Below are 17,996 nucleotides of genomic sequence, written 5' to 3' on the forward strand. Positions count from 1 at the left end.
TTTTGATGTTTTATTGTATTATGCAGCATCATTAAAAATAGAAAAATGTTGAAAAATACTGGCTTATTGTTCCTAATCACATTATACTGAAGTGATTTGCAGTGGCCATTCCAAATTCGGTAGGTGATCGCTTCCACGTATAAGTAAGGATTTTTCATTAATATAGATAACAAGGTGGTGTTACAGTGGCTTGAATATTAATGCTAACATGAGTGGGACACCTTCGTCATGACTACAGATGACCGAAAGAGCAGCCAGTACAATATATCAGGAGCACAGGAGTCATCCCCTCACAAACTGCCGCTGAGCCACCAGATAACCAACATTATATGTTGCACCCACTCTATCTTTATACACGATCGTTGAGCAGTGTAAGTGAAAATTGAACTCAGGCGCGTCATACCTTGTCCATGCGCAGGCAGCAGAACGGCATCTTTTCTTGTAGGAGGTGGCACAGTGCGGGGGAGCTGCCGATGTATGGGGAGTTCAGCGGATACCCCTTCACCCACCTGCAGCATAAAGCCCACATTCGCATTTCAACTTACGGTCTTAATGCAGCCGAGCTAAATGAGCAATTCCAATCAACGCTCTACTTACTCGCAGTGTCGACCCCACCAGTGAGCGCTCTCATCTTTGTCGCTGTCCTCTTTGCCCTCCTCTCCTCCCTCGTCCTCAGACTGGTCCCCCAGGAGGTCAAAGGTCGGGTTATTCACGCCGTCTACCAGCTCCAGCACGGGGGCGATGCTGTGTCGTCTCTCCTCAGCGGAATCCCCCATGGCGGGAAGAGCCAAAGTGTTTGCGCCCCCCATCTCCGTCCTGGAGTTGCTTCTGCTGCCCCTTCCACTGCCGAGCCCGGCGCTTCCCGGGTCCTGGCCTTCTGGGCTGCTGTCACTGGAGTCCTGCAGGTCGATGGCTACTGTGCCTGAAATATACCCACACATGAATGCACGAACACACACACACACACACACACACATCAATCTTAACAATCTACAAAAGCCAATAGAAAGGAAGACACAAAAGATCAGGGATTAGATCAAGTGATTTTGTCCACAAGATGGTGTGTTTGTGAAAGCACGGTATGTGACGTTTAGGGTCAATAGGTATTTACTAGCATTTTCATCATATAGAACTTGCAATCTGATAAAGGGTAATCCTCCCGCAAAGCTGCGAATATTCTGTATTTTCTCTGCTGGGTTTAAAATGTGAAAACTGCATATTTACGACAGCTGTGGCTGAGCGGCTCTCTCACACGGGATCTCTTATATTTGCCGAAGTCAGAAAACCGCAAGGCAGAAGGTCAGCGTGTAAATGTTACGCAGCCCTTTCCGCCGCGTCCATCTGACTGACCCATGCTGGCGATGATGCTGTGCACCGGCAGCCGGGTGAGTCCGTGGTAGATGGTTTGGTGAACTCCCCTGGTATTTCCTCCTGGGCCGCCCCAAGTTGACTCCCTCTGGCCCCTGACAAATGCAGAGTTTTCCTCTTTGGAGATGTTGATGTAAAAGCATGTGTCAGAGGCCCCCATGATGTGGCATGGACCCGGGTTTAGCAGGATGTTGGTGGTGTCCAGTCTGCGTACGCCGATCAAACACACTCCATACCTGCAGCCGTGCAGAGTCAGTAATTAAAGAATGCGACTTACTGTGTTTAGGGAAGCTTTTCGATTGTATGACTTACTTTTTATGAGCGTGAAAGGAGGCAAATGTGAAACTCTTCCCCTGGTACTCCCCAAAGAATTTACTCTCCTCCAAACGGATGTGATGCACCTCGTTGGCCGAGCAGCGCCGGTACGTTCGGTGCCACTGGTCTGCCGAGCATGCGCCCCCCTCCCTGAGAAGAAGAAGACGGATAGGCCATGTGGGGGAAGAGTGACCTTTGAAACGTGCTGCACAAAGAACGGCGCTCTGCGCCACTTCAGAAGGTTTTCCATCAAGGCTGCAGAAATAACGCCGTACATCTCTGCCAGAGCCGCTCATCAATACCTCAATCAGCAGAGAGATGTCAGCAAGGACACCCGGCCTATAGCTCAACAATGGGGCACGCATGCACGCCTTCACACACTCAAGAGGACAACGGGTTTCTCAGGAGGATATGGCTTAAAATGTGAAGGCTAAAAAGGTGACAACAGGAAGCACGGGTGTGGGGGCAGTGTGAATGTGGGTGGCCCGCGACAAGGACGGCATTATATAAACAAGTGTTATAGCGAATTCTCTGTTTACAGGAACTAAGTGCGAGGTAGGGGAGGAGGAGGACGAAATGTAGTCATGTAAAACTGTCACAGCCAATGAACCAAATGGCGTCAGGTTCCAGATATAGAAGCGCACTTATGAAACATCCTGCTTTTAAGAAGTTGAACTTATCAACATTCACTGGTGGTCCCACTTATTTGTTGCTACATTTACAGGATGTTTACTGCGTCAGATGAGAACGGGGGCAAAACTACAGTGACTGTCCACGTCCCTCGTTACACAATGGTAAACATGGCTCTGTCCCAACATCGTTGGAGATGTATCGCTGCCGTCAGAATCTTTTTTTTTTTTTTTTTCTGAAAGAATGGTAATACATTTTACTTTTAACATCTGCCATGTTGGCCACGTTTTAATGTGAATAAATGTAAGAATTTCAAGCCATTTGTCCTCATTTTATTTCACACTTTTACGCAGCGTCTCAAAGTTTTTGGAATTGGCGAGTAGTAAAAAAGTGTGTTGGAGAGTGGTAACCACAATTGCTAAGCTCAGCTCTAATCACTTTACAATACCAAAGTGATGAGTGTTGTTTAAGTGTTAATGTACCTGTGAAAAAATCTCTCCAAACAATCTGCTCAGATAACATTCAGATGCTGCTTATAGGCACATTTCACTGGTGATAAAAAAAAAAAAAACAAACTAAACAAATATGCGCACTCTCTCATATTAATCTGGGACTCTATTATAATTTTTTTCAAGGTATTCAAATGCAAACCTACACAACATGCTGCAATTTGGAAAAGTCAGCAAAGTGTAACATAAAAAAAAGAAATCTACAACGCGGGCTCTACAAACTGTGGATCGTGATAGAAGGTGAATTCCCACCTGTTGAGGGCTTGAAAGGCTCCTACACGTTGTTTGAAGGCCTCCTGTGGAGCCGTTCTGAGAAAAACAAAGAGACAAGGATGAGTGACAGTGAGGAGAAAAGAGGCAGCTGGGTTCCGTTGGTAACATCGGCCCCGCATTTGACTGTCAAAGTTCTATGGCCGTAGCGTGTACTGTGAAATAGAGAGAATGGCAGAAAGAGAGGAAGCGGCGGAGACTTACTGTCCTCTGGAGGAGTGGATCAACAGAGTGATGAGAGTTGAGGTTCCAGGACATACACAGTTTAAAGCCAGCATGGCGTATTTAAACTCCTCTTCACACACCACATGATCTGCGGACACAAAGGGACCCGATGAGACGGACACTGAAATCGTCGATGCTTTGGAAGAGCACATGCATTAGTCTTCACAAAATGTGATATGTCATGAGATCAGTCTCAGTGTCACCGACGTCGATGGGCGTGGAGCCAAACGCTCATTTAGTTTGTCTCTGGGTCAGTCCACAAAAGGTCCCCCACACACACACACAACAGTGCTGACCACTGCAACGATCCACTTCAGGGGACGAGAAGACATTTTTCGGATGATGAGTAAATAATGACACACGGCGTCGGAATTAGCAGAACCGAGAAGCTGCTATTAGAAGATGATTAGCAATTTGGACATAATCATCAAATCTGGTAATTTTCTGTTAACTAATGATATTTCAGATAATTGACTTAATTAAGTACATTTTTCATCATGAACTCAGTCGCTCATGAAAATGGCACAAAAACAAAAAACTGCGCAAGTAACATGGCTTTGATTAATGAATCAGCCATTTGTACTGGATAATCCACAATGTGGACGGTTTGACTGGGACTTTGTACTGAATAAATATCTCTGTGAAAGCTGTTGCTCTTGTGTGCTTAGCGGCTCTCCTGCAAACACACAAACTGTATCGCGCATTTCCCTAACTGGGCAGTCCACTGTAACTGCATTCTTAACGCACAAAGACTCGGGCAGCCACTCAATCAAATGTCACTATCTCGTGTTGGAAAAGGTCTAAATGTCACTCGCTTGTTTGTTGAACACGACTGTATCAAGCGGGCGGCCGTGTTAAAAATCCCGTCGCCTCTGCATTCTTTGTTTAGACAGCAGATGGGATCAATTTTATAGGCCCGCATCTGGTTTCAGAGGAGATGTGACGATGGAGCAACAAGCCAGCGATTATGCGTTGGCCTTTATTGATCATTGAGCGCTTTACACAGCTCAACTGAACAGACATTGTCGTCCCGCTCTCGGTTTACCTGTTGCCGCACAGAATTTGAGCGATTATTGTTCGTAGTAAGCCAATCAGTGGATCACATCACATCCTTTTCTCCCGCTGTGTATAATTCTTGATTGCATTATCTTCAGTGATGTGCACACGCGCATTATTGGGATGTCTTGTTTAGCAGCAACGCCGAGTTCACTTGTGAAAGAACAAAGTGTGCTCTGAAATGATTGGAGGCAAACATCAGAAGCTGCTAAACAAGAGCTCGACTTTTTAAAAAGCAACTTGTGCCAGGTTAGCATGGTGTGTGTGTGTGTGTGTGTGTGTGTGTGTGTGTGTGTGTGTGTGTGTGTGTGTGTGTGTGTGTGTGTCTGAGACTGAACAGGTGATAGACCCGAACAATTAAAACTGCTGATTGTGAATCTGCTGTTGAAGTACCAATGTTCTTCTGGCTCTGAGCATCACATCATGATGCAACTCACACAAAAAAGAAAACACACACACACACACACACACACACACACACACACACACACACACACACACACACACACACACACACACACACACACACACACACACACACACACACACACACACACACACACTGGTCTCTTGCTATTCAGCCTGTGGTTTTATATCAAAGTGGAAGCTTTTATAGAGCAACAGGCATCTAAAACCTGCAGTGGAAAAGACAAAAACAATGAAGTTATTGCTACAGAGAAAGAGCATCATTATTGTACTAACTCACATGTTCCACACCTGCCTCCCAAAGGAGGGACATAGTTGTCACACATCAAATTGAGTCTTTTTTTTTTTTTTTTTCCAATTTCCAATATCTTCCTCACACTTCCCTTCACTGCTGTGATCCCTTTGTTTCTCATCGTCCCCTCTGCTTATCCTTCACCGCGAGCCCTGTGTCCTACCCTCTATCATTGAGGAGCCTGAACCCAGATCAGCAGAGAAACCAATTACTGACCTCAACACATCACACACACACACACACACAAACATACACACACTTTTTTCCCTTCTGTTATTGTTGTTCAGAATTGAGTGTTTTGCCTTGTCTCGTCAGGCTGCATTGGCTTTTTCTCGAGCAGAGAGTTACTGAAGATGGAACCATGTGAGTGTGAATATTTATACCGCAAATGTGATTATTTGCACTCTATTGCAAGAGTGAAATTGTGGCCGGACCACAGGTCAGCCTGAGTTAATTAAATCAGCAGGCTGTCTTTTGTTTGTATCACGGCGTTTCGATCAATATGGTGCCGCTGTGTTCAGAGACGCAAGTGGCCATTTTCTTTTTTCTTTCTCAAAACATACAGTGGTGCGATAATCAATGGACATTAGGGTCACATTCATTCAGGTTGCGCACCCCCTTCAAGGGATCCTGTCATGCTTGAACTACAGGCCGACAGATCATCTCTAATGAACGTTGAGCTGTGATTAAGCTATTTTGGTGGATCAAATTAAATCTTGTATCTCCTGCTTATTAATGCTTCCCACACATCAATTTGTGAGTATTTTCCAAGTGGTGTCAAAACATGACATCTGTACTTAGAGAATTATCCATGTGACGGGTGATGGATGTTGTTTTTTTTCTTCTCGTCGAGCCTTTTGTGAATTCAGGATTAGTGGACAATAAACCCAGTTTATAATGAACTGGCTTTGTTCGGTGCCTTTAAAAGGGTACTTTAGCCGTCACTTCAGTCCTACCACATATTTAGAGAAAGCTGTTGTTGATGAGGAGTGTTGGATGTTTGAAACAAAACAATATTTACATCACTTAGGGCTAAATGTGTCAGGAGACGTATGTAGGCATAAAATCATGCCGCATAGCGTCTCACGAAATTGGTATGTAAACATCATAGCAAGGGAGCAGGAGATTCACCTCAAAGAGCTTGCTGCTGATGTGATGAAATAAATAAACCAATTTCTGCTTTTCTGAAAACAAAGGCGGCGTGGCTGCGCGGTGCTTAAGCAGCTCTGTCTGCGGGAGGATTGCATGCGGGGAGAGCTCGTCTGCCAAGTTAGTGCGACGGCAGAACTCATCAAAAGAAAGGGATTTTCTTTGCCAAGCTCGCAAAGTAAAACGTTAATCATTGATAGAGACAGCTGAGATGAGGGCGGCGAGCTAGAATTGAGTTTGATGTTCTCCAGGGCTGTAGGCAGAGAGACGGAGGGGTGAGAGAGAGTTTGGGTCTTCTTTTCTCACTCAGACATGATTGACTGGCATCTTCTGTTGAACAGAACAAGAAGGGACAATCTAAAAAAAAAAGGCAATGTAAAAGCTCACACTAAACCTCAAAAGGCTTACATCCAAAGCTGAGCCAATCTGTCCAGCACTCCTTCAGAGCTGGAAAGACAGAGGACTCTGCGGCTGCACAGGCCCACCAGTAGAAAAGATGTGTTTTAGGCTCACAAATCAGACAGACAAGCCCCCCCCCCCCCCCCCAAAAAAAAAAAGGCAATGTAGTGCAGACATGACAGCTCAGATCCTGGCATGGGCATAATGTAACAGTGCAGCAGCCAAATGAAATGCAAACATAATCACACATCCTTCACGCTGCTATGATTGATGACAACAGTCACAGAGTGTGTAAGATCACTGGACCGGGCCAAATTGGACCTTTCTGATAAAAGTGTACAGTTCAGTATGAATCATCCTATTACTTACTGCTTTCAAATGCGATCAAATACCACGTAATTCTTTCCAAACTCTTTCAGCTGACGCTTCAAATGGCTGCTGCCGTGTTTGATTTCACACTCACTGCCCACCTGCAAATTTGACGTGAAACTTGTTCTCAGGCTTGAGGATTTGGACGTACAGAGGGCAGTTTGGAGCAAAGTCTTTCACTGCCCAGGCTCGGAGGATTGTCTGGTGATCCTGAGAAAATAGGAGACCGAGTGGAGAGAGACAGCGGAGGAGGGAGGGAGGGAGGGAGGGAGAGATGCACACAATGTGAGGTGCCGCTAAAAGAGAGGCAGGAACCCGTCATTAGCATTATCTGATTGTGTCTCCTTGATAATAATCTCGAGAAATCTCTGATTGCGCCGTGCAGTTTAATGGTTCTTGCGACATTTCCGAACAATGCACAGAGGACATCTCGTGACTATGGCTATGGGAAAAAAACAACATGGAGAGTGTAGTGAGTGAGACTGGCACTGAGAAAGGTGAGGATAAAATCACTAGGAAAAAGAAGACCGGGAGTTCAGAGACATGCTGACAGCTTTGGGGGATTTTACTTTGACAGTGCATTAAAGAGGAGCATACCGATATTTATTGATCAGAACTAAAGCAGAAAAGAAACAGCCGGGGTTAATAAAGTCAGTTTGGGGATATTTTCCGATGAAGAAGGAAATGTCGGCCATGACCAAATCGTCCTGGTAACGTGATAGGCAAGCAGCTTTATTGAAATATCCATTGTGCTTATTGTCACAGTACTTTACTAACTCAGTCTTAAGAAAAGACTGAGATGGATCCACTAAGTATGACAGCTTAAGAAGAAAAAAACCCAAAAAACAACAGTAGGTTTTGAACCAATATCGCCCCCCCCAAAAAAAAAAAAAAAAAATATATAACATAAAGGACAACTCTTGGTTTTAATTTAGCCTAAGAATTGTGTGGATGATTTGCAGTGTGGAGAGAACCATGGAAGAACGTACGGCGGCGATGCGGTCCACTTCAAACCGGTTACTGAGGATAAAGCAGGCCTCAGCATCGTCCATCCTTCAGGCAGTTAGTAGAGCATGTAGCCATGGGAGTGAGAGAGAGAGAGAGAGAGAGAGAGAGAGAGAGAGATGAGGGGGAAGAAAGAGAGGAAGAATTGTGGAACCCATGAGACACACGAAGGAGGGTCTTGTCACGTTTTTGAGCGAGAAGGATAAAAGAGGAAAGAAAGAGCACAATAGAACAACAAATGTACCAATGTGTCTTTCAAGCCCACGCCGTTTAAAGACGAGAAAGTGGGAGGCGAGGAGACGGTAGATTAAAACAAACAAGCTTTTGCTCCTTTTCATTCCCTGTGAAGCGAGCCGAAGGTGCAATGTTGGTATTATCTGAAGCCAGAGGGCAAACTGTAATTACAGCTGTAACTTCACGGCTGCAGGTGCTTCAGGAAATAATGATGCACTTCAGAGGCATGTGATGCATCTGATTCCAAGGGATTGAAGTTCAAACACATGCAACGGTGTTTCAGTCATCAATTTTGTGATTGTAATCAATACCGATCGGTGTTCACAGTGACTCACTTGGCCCTCATTAGGTCTTGGTCTTTGAGGGCCGAACCCTGCAGGTAGATGACCCTCTGGGCCCACAGAGGAACATGGAGGACCCTCCTAACCTGGACATCCATCTCCGCAGGGCACAGGATCACCACGTAGTAGTCCTACACAATCACAGGTGCACACGAACATTGGTTGATGGTTTCAACTGCATAGAACTAAATGAGGCTGATACCTTCCGGAGTGAGTGTGTTTTACCAGAGGAGCATTTGGACTATCATTTGCTGACACAGCAATGTCAGGAATGCTAAAACTGTCACGGAAACAATAAACAATCACGTGAGATGATAGATATGACAAGCAACCGGTGATGCAATCAAAGTAATCCCTCGGCAAACACACAAATATTCACACATGGATACATCTTCAAACAAACGCAATTGCCTAAACATGCATAAAGCAGCATTTGATCCTTGCCATTGCAAAAATAAAATCCACAGCTTCAACCGCAGCTGCTCGGCCTCCTGGAGGATATTTCTGACAAACGCACACACACACACACAGAAGACCCCCCCCCCGAAACCCCCTGTCCCAACATAAAACCATTTGGAGAGACCTGCAGCCTGGGGTGAGCGAAGAACTCGTTGAGGAAGTCCATGAGGAGGTCGATCTTGAGACAGCTGACACACAGCACCACGTGTTTCTCCGTCTGTGCCCTGTAGCGGCTGTAGTTCCCCCCGGACTTCTGCCGCTCCATCCACAGAAAGGCCAGCTGCTCAAACTGCATTGAGGAAGACATCCATTACAGTCAACAGGTGGAAACTGGATTAAGCTAACTGCAATACAGGGAGGAGCCAGGTGGTATATGAAAAGAAAACAATGCTCGCGTGCTGTGTCGCGTTTCAATTTGATTAGGGAGAGTGGGAGAAATTAAGATTCGCAGAGATTGAGTTCCTGAAAGTAAGGTGATGGTGGAGATTAAGAGGAGACGGGAGGTAACGGAAATAACGGCAGCTTTCAACAAGACTGCGCAGATTTTTATTTTTATTTTTAAATGTCCTTGGTTTGAGAAGGTGGCTGTGAAACATGTTTCACAGATAAGCGGACGCAAGAGATTTCTTTTTCTATCGGTCACTTTCTTTTGGATCTTTCTTTTTTCTCTGTGGGTTTTTTTTTTTTTTCCCTCCTCCAGCAAGAACCATCATGATGCAACATCATTTCACTTTGTGTAAGTCAGGACAGTGCAATTACCTAAACCTCATGCAGTGTGATCTTAAGGCTGGTTAGAAACACAGACATTTCTGATGAATTCCTACTATCCAGCCCTCCTCTAATACTCAATCAATACCAAACATCCGATGAGCTTATGTATTGAGCCCTGTTTCCGTAATAATGAAGCTCTCCTGCCTTCAAGCAGCAGCCGTTACTGCACCTCGGTCAAATCAATCTCAATTCAATGAACACGTTGGATTAGTATGCTGATTTTCACCAGGAATGAATTTCCCCCCACAAAAATGAGATTCCTTGTAGAAAGATTCTTTTCGTCCCCCTCGGACATGTCTCGGGTGCATCCTGCCCCCTGTGCAATGCCCGCCAACGGCCCTGATGGATGGGCTCCAGCCCCTGACCACACTAGTGCTGCTCTCTCGTTGCCTCGTGAGCAGCTTTCGACAGAAGCCAAAGCCCCCTTTTTGTAGGTATTTTGAGAGCAGCTTTGGTTGCTTGTTTGTTTTCAAAACAATCAATGGTTCATAAATTCTTTCAAAATATCTCAATACATTTTTATACAAATACAACAACATAATAATAATAACCCTCATGGGGCAATTCAATAAAATAAAAATAGGAAAGAAGTTATGAATAATCTATTTTACGAAAACCAGTTCGAACTCAACTTAATGACAAAAGTCAAATAAAAAAAAAATGTAAGCACATAAAGATACCCGTTAAACAACAAGAAATACATTTCCCTGGAGTTTCTTTGAAAAGCCGCGCTTTGGCTATTTGACGGCAGGTCGGGGAAGTAATTCCGCTCAGGCGTCTGCTCCCTCTGCTTTTGAACAAGTTCTGTGCAAAGCGCCAGTCAATTTAAATATATGCTTATAAAGTCTTTTGAAAAATGGTGAGAAAACATCTCTGTCATGAATTTATAAAACCCCAGAGAGAAGATGAAAAGTGGACAGGTCAAAGTAAAGGACGTTATTGTCGCACAATTTTTACTTTTTATCTCTCTACAGTTTTTTAACGGTTCGTAGATACAGCTTCACTATAGTGCTCTATAAATGTGACATAAAACTTCATCTATGCACAGAAAGACCAACTATGTTATTGTCTGTGTTACAGTGTTGTGATAAACTGAAATGCCCATACCGGTTGGTTTTTCTTTGTTTTTCCTTCCAAAAAAGTGACATTATTCAAGTGAGAAGCAGTTTAACTTGGATAAAACCAATATGGATGATGAATGAATAGCTGGATAGTTTCACAAACATCATTATGAGGACATACATCAACAATGTTTTATTGATAAGGAGCTCATTTTCTGATGGCACTAACTGGCTTTGCGACAAAACAATTAAGCCTCCATCATAAAGTCATGCGATGTGTTTATGGGAGAAGCTTCATGACTGTTTGAAGCCGAGTGGTAAACAGCAGAAATGGCTTCAGTGGCTGGCTTTTTATCTTATTTTCGAATCAATATCCTTTTAAGGCTCCAAATTGCATATAATGACTTGTCAAGGGGTACATTTCCTGTGTTGTGTTGGGTACAGGGAAACCAGCAGAGGCAGTCAAAAAAAAAAGAAGAAAAAAGGCAACAGATGAATCCTGATGCATTTTCAGACCCGGCTGTGCAGCCTGTGGAACTGGTCGTGGCAGGGCTCGGAGTCAGACAGATGGACACACGCGCGCACGCACGCACAAACACAGGGGCGCGCACACACGTAGAGTTGGGGGTTGGAGGTGGGGCAAAGGGGGGGCCAGTTTCTAAATGTCAAGGGGTATTTATGGATGAAAGATGGAGAGAGGAAGAGAGGAGAGCATGACATGGTAACAATGTCAGTGATGAACAACAAGCCTTCTCTTTATGAGTGGATTCTTGTCAGTTCAGCAACTTTATGTTTGGTTTTATGATCGATCGATCGATCGATCTATCTATCTATCTATCTATCTATCTATCTATCTATCTATCTATCTATCTATCTATCTATCTATCTATCTATCTATCTATCTATCTATCTATCTATCTATCTATCTATCTATCTATCTATCTATCTATCTATCTATCTATCTATCTATCTATCTATCTATCTATCTATCTATCTATCTATCTATCTATCTATCTATCTATCTATCTATCTATCTATCTATCTATCTATCTATCTATCTATCTATCTATCTATCTATCTATCTATCTATCTATCTATCTATCTATCTATCTATCTATCTATCTATCTATCTATCTATCTATCTATCTATCTATCTATCTATCTATCTATCTATCTATCTATCTATCTATCTATCTATCTATCTATCTATCTATCTATCTATCTATCTATCTATCTATCTATCTATCTATCTATCTATCTATCTATCTATCTATCTATCTATCTATCTATCTATCTATCCATCCATCCATCCATCCATCCATCCATCCATCCATCCATCCATCCATCCATCCATCCATCCATCCATCCATCCATCCATCCATCCATCCATCCATCCATCCATCCATCCATCCATCCATCCATCCACCTATCTATCTATCTATCTATCTATCTATCTATCTATCTATCTATCTATCTATCTATCTATCTATCTATCTATCTATCTATCTATCCATCCATCCATCCATCCATCCATCCATCCATCCATCCATCCATCCATCCATCTATCTATACTTGCATATCGATATAGACATATATCTATATAACTATCTATATATATCTATATATTAAAAGAGATTCTTTTTAAAATGAACGCGAGAACAATTAGAATGAAGTGGAATTGATGCATTGTTTGTGGGTTTTTTTTTATTGGTCTCTGAACAAATAATGGATGGGGAAAAGCACGGTTGTTGTAGTTCTCTGTCATGTGGCTCCCTCTGAAGAGCCACTAAATGACAGGAGGGGGATTTGGGGAATTGAGTGAGTTTGGAAGACACTCCTGCTGTTGCCTGAATAAAAATAGTGCTGTATTTCCACGTAGGATGCAGTGAGTCATCACATTGTTGTGTGGCGGGGGGGCAGGGGGGGAATACAAGAATTATTCATGTTAAGGGAGAAAACTTTGCTGTGTTTATAAGCATAGAGAACAAATTGGCATTTGCAGGTAGCAAAGCCACCCCATCTGTTAAGTGGAGGAATATTTCACACCATTTCTCCAAACACTTAAAAGGCACATCTGTGCTTAGGTTGTTTTTTTTCTTTGTTTTTTTTATGAAAGATGTTTCATCTCTGTACAAACTCGTGTACAGCTCGGTCGAGTCCTGTTTACTGCTTGACAAATTTAAAAAATAAAATATGACAGAAGTAAAAGTGAAGTTTTAACTTTAGATCTGTTGAATTGCCACCTTGTATTTGCTTCTCTTAACTTGTGGTAAAGGCAGTTTTTTTTTGTTTTTTTCTTTCTCTCACCTGGATGGGAAGTACAATGAGCGCCACAAAGATCATAATGACCACCAGGAGCTGCGAGGGCCAGATCTGAGGGGTGACGTCTCCAAAGCCCACGGTGGAGAAGGTGACCACGCAGAAGTACAGCGAGTCAAACAGGGTCAGGTTGTTGCCCGCTCGCTCGAGGTGCTGGATGCCGCAGATGCTGGAGGAGATACAGCGGTGGAGAAAAGCTAAAGTATAAGAAGGAAGTGAGCATCAGTTGAAGAGGGGGCGTCACATGCTGGGTGATGTAGTTGCCCACTGGGACCATTATCTATAGAGAACTGTTATTCTCGCCTGCGCCTGAGAGGGGGGGATGGGGGGTGGATGCATGCTTGAGCGCCCTTGTTGGACATTGTATATTCATGTGTATAGGTGTGCTGCTAGGAAAGCTGCAATTATTATAGTCTTTGAAAAATACACGAGTGATAAACAGATGTCAACCACCTCAAACGGTCAGAGAGCTTAATTCATGCCGTGTGAAGGATCTTCTGGATTAACTGTGGCTTACACACCCAATATGCGGCAAGCTGACACATCCGCCACGAGACTGAAGCAATTGCCAGTTGTCATTTCAGAGCACTCTCACCCTCACAGTTACCAATTACCTCCCTGTTTTCTCTCTTCCCCTTTGCGAGCTCCAGGAGCCGCGCGTTTGAGTCTCCATCTCATTTTTCACCGCACATATCAGACTGATGCGTGTCGATCTCGAACCTCTTTTTTTTTTTTTTTTTGCCCACCACCCCACTGCCATGTGCCGCCACACCTTTCACTTCCTGTACAACCTCCTCTTAAAAGCCTGTCGTCTCGTCACTCGCTGCACCCCGCTCTGTTTCGTCTCAGCAGCAGTGAAGATACCCACCATGTAAACATGAGACAGACCAGCGTGCTGATGAGAATCACCACCTGGTTAAACATGGCTGAGTGCGTCCGCTGGATCGCCCTGTGGAGATCATTCTGCAGGGAGACGGACACAAAAATGTTCATATGTGGAAATGACAACAAGTAGTCTTCTGTTGCATTGTTTAACTGTGAAATTAGAAGGCAATGTGGCTGATGGTGATTGACAAAAGATTTTTTTTTAAATGGTCAAATTGATGAAAGCGCAAAAAGATTGAGATACTGAAATCAGCAGGAGACGTGGGCTAATAAAAAGTGTGAAGCAACCTCAAAGGATTTCATTGGACAGATGGAGGCAGGAAGTGTTGAAAGCCTTAAGAGCAAGTCAGTCGTTTAAATGGTTCCTCACTGATTTACCTTCCCAGCAGAGTGTTTAAGATAAAGCTGGTGAGCTGAAATGGGAGACAGAGAGGGGCAATTGCGTGCCAACAAAATAACACAACAAGAGAGTTTGAAATGAACGCAATGGAAAAAAACAATAAATTAAAATTGGATCAGCACGCAGTGATTCACTTACTATCATGTTCTCCAGAGCATGTTTGGCCAGCCAGCAATTGAGAAATACAGGAATGAAGAGATTTCTGAAGGAGGGCAGAATCACCTGTCAGGAAGAAAAGCTTTAGTCTGCTTGGCTTGTCTCATCGTCTCGTCACCTTTTTTTTTTTTTCATATGTTCCACAGTCATGAGCTATCTGGCAAGGAAAAGGAGTGTGGGAGAAATATGTTGACGGAGATTTACACTGTATTGCTGTGACAGGTATTATAGCAAGTGTGAGGTGGTTATCCACATATGTAGATTCCAAATAATGAATCTGGCAAATATAGTCAATATGAGACAGATTCTTTTTTTTTTTTTTTTTAGTTTATATTAAACATAAATGTTTGAAATATAATCTCATTTGTATTGGTACATAACACAAGTAAGTAAAAAGAGTTCATTTATATTCACACTGATATTGAGATAGAAAAGTAATATTGAAGAAGACCACTTTACATGTAAGATTATTGAGTTAATATTCTTACATTTCATAGTTTAAGTTTTACTTTTGTCTGGCATAAATATGCTAAAGATATCATTTAAATGTTTTTAGTGGTGTATTTCATGCACCTTAATGAATTGTCCCTCAAGGAAAAAGAAGCATTGCTTTGGTGAAAAAGAATGTATTGATAAATATATACAAACACGTACAGTCCATGCAATGCAAATGCTTTTCTTTTCAAATAACAAGCATGGGTTTGAATTTAGACTAAGTTGCACTGTGTTTTGTTTGCTACAAAGACATTGTTAAACCTTGCAATCCTGGTCGTATTCATGAGATAAGCTGACATAGACGGGAGAGTGACAACATGAAGAGATGTGATCAGCTCATGGGGACATCGCACAGATCCTCTGTATTAGTGACTGTATAAAAGGTATTGTGGTCGACTGTGGGAGAGCAGCTTGTCCTGTAATCGCAGAGCCTCCGTCTTGTTCCTTCCCAGGGAAGATCGAGACAAAGTTACTTGATCACTTGTTGGTCAATGATTCAGGCGGGCAGTTTGTTTGGTTGCTATAGCGCCACAGCGTTTCGTCTAAATTACACCTCACTGATCCGTGCGATTCATACATCTTCATGCCGGTTTTAAACAGATTATAGAGGCAGAGGACTGGAGAATATCCCAGAAACTAATGAGAAAATCTCAAATTTTGTTTTTCTGACTATTCTTGTAAGCTTGTTTTTGGGAAGAAAAATAAGACCTTTCCCTATAAATATACTACTTTCATTTAAATAAACATTAGAGAAAAAATGTTCTCAATTTGTATTCATATCGTGATCAGTCATAATGTCATGCCAAATATAAGATTTGAAGCAGTTCCTCATTTTGCACCCCCATCCATGCTGTGTATTTTGACACTCCTCTATTAGAAACAGCCCGAACTTCTGCAACAATATGAGCTACAGAAGCTGGTCGGTTGGATCGGACCACACTGGCCCACCTTCAATCCCCATTTGCATCAATGAGCCTTGGCCATTCATGACTCTATTGTCAATCCACCAATTTTCTTTCCCTGGACTTCTTTTGGTAGACGACTACAGACTGGGAACCCCCCAAAAGAGCTGCGGCTTTGGATTCATTCTGACTGAGTTGTGTAGCCATCACATTTTGTTCCTTGTTAAACAGGCAAAAAAAAAAAAGAAATCCTCTCCCTGGCACATTAATACACCAACTTTGAGGCTGGAATGTTCACTTCCCGCCAAACATATCCCAAACTCGACACATGACAGAGGAACAATAAGTGCCGTTCATGTCACCAGGCAGTAGTCATAATGTTTTGGCTGATCCGGGTATTCACCCCAGTAAATATCTCAGAGACGGCAGCATAATTTTAATCAGGCTTAGAGAGTATCTTTTCCTACAGTGATTAGAGCGGAGGGACTACAGTGCTTGAAAACCAAAGCAGACGGCTGCCTGAGAGACCGCCGTGTTGTCACTGATCAGTAACGCGTATCATTCCACTCACAGTGATCATGAAGGGAATGGCACTGATCATCTCCAGAATGAAAGGAACACGTAATACTTGCTCCCAAACGTTGCCCTGGAAACACAAATAACACACAGGGGTCAGAAACCTCCACTGTCGTGGCAACTTTGGGGATTACCACATAACAGGGTGGACCAGTGATGGGGTGAAGGGGACAAATTGACGGGCTCTTGCCGCATGGAAACGATCGAGATATACTGTATCAGGGATTGCACAAGTCCCTTGTGTCTTCTGGGAGAATAAAAAGCATTACTCAGTTTCCACGAAGCCTCGCTGGTCAATTAAGATGTCAACCATGACTGTTTTTATGTGTCTCCTGCCTGCATATGGCTGACCTGAATCTGACTGGTGTAGGTGGACAGTCTGTGTCCGCAGGAATCAGTCAGCTCTAAATGCTAAGGCCTCCAGCCTCTGGAGTAATCTGTGGAGTGAGCCCTTCATAGGCTTATAGTGTCAAGTACATCAAAAGGCAGGGCAACCCGTTGATGGATTGGCCCCCCATTGGCTCGACATGGGGGCTTCCCCTCAAGCTTTTATGTGTTCATAAGAGGACAACACTAAAAAAAAACCTCTGAGATGCTTTTTTAAAGCAAAAGCAAAATAAGAAATTAGGAGAATGACCTAATAGCTGAATAGAGGAGTGAACACACACACACACACACACACACACACACACACACACACACACACACACACACACACACACACACACACACACACACACACACACACACACACACACACACACACACACACACACACACACACACACACACACACACACACACACACACACACACACACACACAACAGACTTTACAGAGGACTTCAGGTTGGTCTTTGGAGGCCATAAGTAACTCACCTTGTAGCTGAGATACAGAAGCAACATAGTTTCTGAAAAGCTGATGAAAGCCACGAGCACCTGCAAAAGGAGGAGAGAGAGAGAGAGAGAGAGAGAGAGAGAGAGGGAGAGGGAGAGAGAGAGAGAAAGGTAGAAATGAGCAGACACACAGAGGAGTCGAGATAGTCAGAGAGACCAGAGTAGAGAGACATTAGGAGTTGCAGCGATGGAGAGCGTAGGCGGAATCAGTGGGCGGGCTGATGTTTCAGCTTCAGAAGGAACAGGTTTAAGGGAAGCAAGACGTCTCAGCTTGGCGTCTGCTTCCATACATTTCACATGTGTAGACTGAAATGTTAAGTCAAGAAGGAGAATCAAACTTTGATGTTAAAAGCATTAAAAACGGTAGTAAATCCAGTATACTAATAAAGATGATGCAGGAATTCTGATGTGCTCCAGTATGCATTCATGTATGCAGGAGTGTGTCTGGACAGATTGATGTCTTATTCACACAGCAGTGTGCTGATCTA

The 17,996-nt window shown here is 43.3% G+C and overlaps 1 protein-coding gene across 1 annotated transcript in view; it reads right to left on the bottom strand.

Annotated features, from left to right (window-relative positions):
* kcnt2b (potassium sodium-activated channel subfamily T member 2b) overlaps positions 1-17,996 on the bottom strand; it is a gene marked incomplete at both ends in the record, with an annotated part of 47,458 nt that overhangs the window by 13,325 nt on the left and 16,137 nt on the right. The window contains 14 exons of the mRNA XM_080511953.1: positions 404-509; positions 616-922; positions 1,351-1,604; positions 1,681-1,833; positions 3,297-3,405; positions 7,110-7,218; positions 7,998-8,061; positions 8,583-8,719; positions 9,172-9,336; positions 13,187-13,367; positions 14,067-14,161; positions 14,622-14,705; positions 16,608-16,682; positions 17,491-17,550. Of these exons, the coding sequence (XP_080368079.1) occupies positions 404-509; positions 616-922; positions 1,351-1,604; positions 1,681-1,833; positions 3,297-3,405; positions 7,110-7,218; positions 7,998-8,061; positions 8,583-8,719; positions 9,172-9,336; positions 13,187-13,367; positions 14,067-14,161; positions 14,622-14,705; positions 16,608-16,682; positions 17,491-17,550 (1,899 nt within the window). The remainder of the gene's footprint in view (positions 1-403; positions 510-615; positions 923-1,350; positions 1,605-1,680; positions 1,834-3,296; positions 3,406-7,109; positions 7,219-7,997; positions 8,062-8,582; positions 8,720-9,171; positions 9,337-13,186; positions 13,368-14,066; positions 14,162-14,621; positions 14,706-16,607; positions 16,683-17,490; positions 17,551-17,996) is intronic.

Source organism: Blennius ocellaris, assembly GCF_963422515.1.
Source record: "Blennius ocellaris genome assembly, chromosome: 16".
In the NCBI taxonomy this organism is placed as follows: domain Eukaryota; kingdom Metazoa; phylum Chordata; class Actinopteri; order Blenniiformes; family Blenniidae; genus Blennius; species Blennius ocellaris.